The 4,198-nt window shown below is 43.9% G+C and overlaps 1 protein-coding gene across 1 annotated transcript in view; it reads left to right on the forward strand.

The window, feature by feature from the left end:
• Positions 1-3,236: 3,236 nt before the first annotated feature.
• slit3 (slit homolog 3 (Drosophila)) overlaps positions 3,237-4,198 on the forward strand; it is a 222,596-nt gene continuing 221,634 nt past the window's right edge. The window contains 1 exon segment of the mRNA XM_017307210.1: positions 3,237-3,658. Coding sequence (XP_017162699.1) covers positions 3,471-3,658 — 188 coding nt within the window. The 5' untranslated portion in view covers positions 3,237-3,470.

The raw sequence follows: 4,198 nt of genomic DNA on the forward strand, positions 1-4,198 counted from the left end.
TCCAAACTGGTCCCATTCTACGTACCGCCTCCATACTGGTCCCATTCTACGCACCGAATCCATACTGGTCCCATTCTATGTACCGGATCCATACTGGTCCTGGTTCTGGTGGCAGTTGGTCCACTAATGTCTCAAACCAAATCATTTCCTGACAGTATTTCGGAGGTCTTGGTGATCCTGCAGGTCTCTGTCGCCCTTTTCTTTGGTACTTTCTGATGTTGCGGCTCTTCCCTCGGCGCGTTCGCTCCGTAAAAAGCCAGGAGCTTTGAGATAACATGCGGTGCATGAAGGAAGGTCTTGGCTTTGTTTCAGGTACCTGCTGGCTCGGCGGTGGAGGAAACCTTAGTGAAACTCCAGGCCTGCAAATCCCCCAGGAAGCTCCTGAAATTAGCTGCTGTTCTGCTCTACTTCCCCTCTGCTGCCATCAGCCTGACGCTGGCTGAGTCTCTGCCAGACTTCATCTAAGAGGTCAGACTTAAATAACTTTTACTAAGTACTAAACCCAGGTCTTCACTGCAAAAACACCAAATCCTACCAACGATTTTTGGTCTACTTTAGTCTATTTGTGGTCTATATTATGGGAAAATGTCTTGCTGTTTGGCTTTGCAGTAGAAAATGTTGCTGGACGATAAATAATCCCAGAAGTTGTTATGATAAACGATGATATTGTTGTTTTGAGACCATTTTCTAGTGATATAATGGTGATGCAAGAACTCTTTCTCAAAGGTCAATAAAGTTTTATTTGTAGTGAACATTTAACGCAGGAACTGGAAGACATTTTAAATATCCAAAATAACTAAACAACAAATCAAATGAATAATTTAGTCTGTAAAAACTGACGACTTTATCATCCAGGTTTTGTAGAAAGAGAAAAACAATAAATCACACAAATGGAAAGAATTGAGCTCCCTTTAATTTATTATCTGATTTATTGCAACAGGCCACACTTTTATAAGTGAAACAATCTGCACCTTTTCATATTAAGTCATTTTTGAGTAAAAAAGTTTCTTGCTGAAAAGTTACTTGTAAGTCAGTTCTGTCTTATTTTAAATCTACTCTCTCATTTGCAGTAGAACTTGTACTAAAATCAGATGTTGTGTTTTTACAGTGTTCTCGCCGTGTTGTTTTCTGAACTGACTTGTGATTGATTATTGATGCATATCTGCCATTTTCAGGCTTTCTTTGTGGATTTGAACAGTTTCAGACGGAGATTATTCCTCCACACAGCATAACAGAACATTCTGGAGTCAAAGCTTTCGGCCTCCATCTGAAAATCTGACCAGTAACTGAACAGCATTTAATGAAACAAGTGAAATATTCAGAAACTCCAAGAAAAACAGGCTGTTCATTTTAAATCCAAATCATAAAAATGTTCTCATTCTTTTGGATTAAATAAATATTACTAATGACCAATTTAGATGTTCAGTGATGTAAATAAAAGTAGAGTTTATGATTGCGTTAGCTGGCTTTGCTCGGTGGAAAAGTTTTCCATCCCAGATAAAAACATATTTATTGGAGAATAAAACTCAGCTCAGTGCAAACAGCTTCAATAAGACAATCAGCATTAAATTACAAAGGGTTAAAAATGAGAAAATAATCAGATATTCTCTTTTTCTACAACTTTAAAAAGTAGAGGTTATAAAAATGATTTCAGATTTTATTGGTTTGGATGGATGAAGCTACTAAAAAATAATCCGGGTTGTTTAGGAGTTTGAGCCAATATTTGAAAGAAAAACAAGGTTTGATTGGTTAGTCCGATCAGATGTTGATGTAGGAAATCGGACCGATTTCAACGAGTAATCTAAAATTTATCGCCAATTTATCATCTTTTGCACATTTCCATCACAATACACTGTATAACTGTACAATGGTCGTAAAAATGTCAAAAAGTCTTAGAATCAAGTTCAAGCCCTTAAAATGTATTTTTTAATGTCTTTAGTTGGAGTTAAATACGTTCTTCGCAGCTCGGAGCTTTTGTCTTGGCGGATCTATTTAATCTCATATGTTCTGTGTAGCTTGAGTCGCCAGCCAATGCATCTCCATTGTGTTCTGGCTGAAGCTAACGCTAGCTAGCTGCTTATTTGCCCCCTAGCTTCTTTACATTAAGGGTAGGTACAAATTTATTGTAAATTTCTTGTATTTTGTACGTTTGTGTGTTGATGCACAAACGTTTAAGTCTGAGTCGGTGCAGCTGCAGAAACTTTGTGATTCCTGCTGTTATCGTATCGGCATCGATCAGCTCTCAAAGCTGCGATATCCGTATCTCATCGGAAGTGAAAGCGTTGAGTTGGGACAGCCCTAATTGTTAAATTATTAGTAGTTTTGACATGTTGACGGGTTTCCCAGCCGTCCCTGAACGCATCACAGCAGCCTCGGAGTGTTCTGCTCTGTGCTGCAGCATTTAGGCTGGATCCGCTGCAGGCGGCCGGTTCCGGGCGTCAGAACCGAGATGTTGATGTTTCTGCTGGACGTTTCGGGTTTTCCACTGCAGAGCAGAAATCTGCACAGTCTCAGAAATATTCATTTTATATCCAGATAGTTGTTGATTTTTCCGTCTCATCATCAGAGGAAACACCTGAAACTAAAGATAAATAGAGTTTTTAGTCTGAACGGAGTTTTCTCCGGTCTTCCTCCACCAGCAGAGGGCAGCAGCGCGTCTGCGGCTTGTTCCTCCGGGCTGCTGCAGATGTGACAAAGTTAGAAAGTTGATCTACTGTGGTGGTCCTGGTGTCCCCCAGAAACATGAATCTGGAAACATTTCTGTCCGGATGAGCGGCTCCCTGCCGCTCTCTGATCAAATCTGATCAAATCTGATCAAATCTGCCTGATTTGATCAGATTAGGAATATTAAACGACTCATTCTAAGGGTTTCATACCTGAGTTTGAGAGATGACACATCTTTAGTTTGAAAGCGTTAATTGAAACTATACAAACTGCTGCATTTGTTCAGTTTGTGGCGGTTTCTCTGCGGGTTGGTTCTGAGGTTTTGGGTCCAGTCCGACCTGCTGGAGAGGAACCAGAGCTCGGTCCGGTTCCTGCTGCAGATGAGCTGCAGCGAGTGAAAGTTTGGGGAAGTCTCCCGCTCCGTTTCTGGTGACATCAGGAGAGAGAGAGCCGGGGGGAGGCGCTCTGCTGCTGCGGGGGGACCCGCATGCTCCGCGCAGGTCGCTCCAGTCTGCCGCGCCGCTGCGCTCCGGAACTTTTCCTGCAGCAGCGGAGGATGTTCAGTTCGGAGGTCCCAGCCCAGCAGAACGCTTCCACTGGGTCGGCTCGGGTCCGGACCGGGTTCTGACCGCCCTGTGAGTGGATCCGCGGCTCCGCGGCGCTTTGGGGAGATTTTACGCGCAGCTTTCTGTTTCAAAGCGGAGAAACTTTCAAACCTACGGGGGAAAGTTTTCACTTGGAGGAAACCGAACCGATCCTCCTTCCTCGGAGTCGCTGCTGTGAACCCAGCCTGTCGGAACCGGGATATGTGTGTGAGCGGGTCGGAGAGGCGCGCCGGGCTGCGGGTCTGGGCTCCGCTGCTCGCCGCGCTGCTGTGGGCCGCCGCGGCGCATGGATGCCCACACAAGTGCAGCTGCTCCGGGTCGCATGTGGACTGCCAGGGTCTGGGTCTGAAGACGGTACCCAAAGGAGTCCCGCGGAGCGCAGAGCGCCTGTAAGTAGAGCCCGGCCTGACCCGGGATGGTTCCGATGGACCAGAACCAGAACCATTACTGCATAGAGTCGGTTCATTAGACAAAGATTAAAACATTTTCCCATTTATTCATTAAAACTGAGACGTGAACTTTGATTCACTTTTAAAATGAAGAACGTTTGATTTGATAAATATGAATAATTTAACATTTTTCTCTTTTATGCATCTTCAAATAATTAAAAATCAACAAACATGGCTGGATATCGGTACCGGCTCGGTTCTGATCAGCCCAGCTGGATGGAATGATGATTTCAATCAGATTCATTATGACTCAAAACGATCATCAGAACCTCCAGTAACTGAGGCTCGTATGAGAACCAGAACCAGAACCAGAACCGGTGAAGTTCTGGACCCAAACGTTTCTGATTCAGTTTCATGTTTTAACTGGAATCCAGAGACTTTATCCAACCTGTTGACCCTTCAGAGCGATTTCACTCCTCAGACACACACACACACACACACACACACACACACACACACACACACACACACACACACACA

Source organism: Poecilia reticulata, linkage group LG10 (assembly GCF_000633615.1).
Source record: "Poecilia reticulata strain Guanapo linkage group LG10, Guppy_female_1.0+MT, whole genome shotgun sequence".
Taxonomy (NCBI): domain Eukaryota; kingdom Metazoa; phylum Chordata; class Actinopteri; order Cyprinodontiformes; family Poeciliidae; genus Poecilia; species Poecilia reticulata.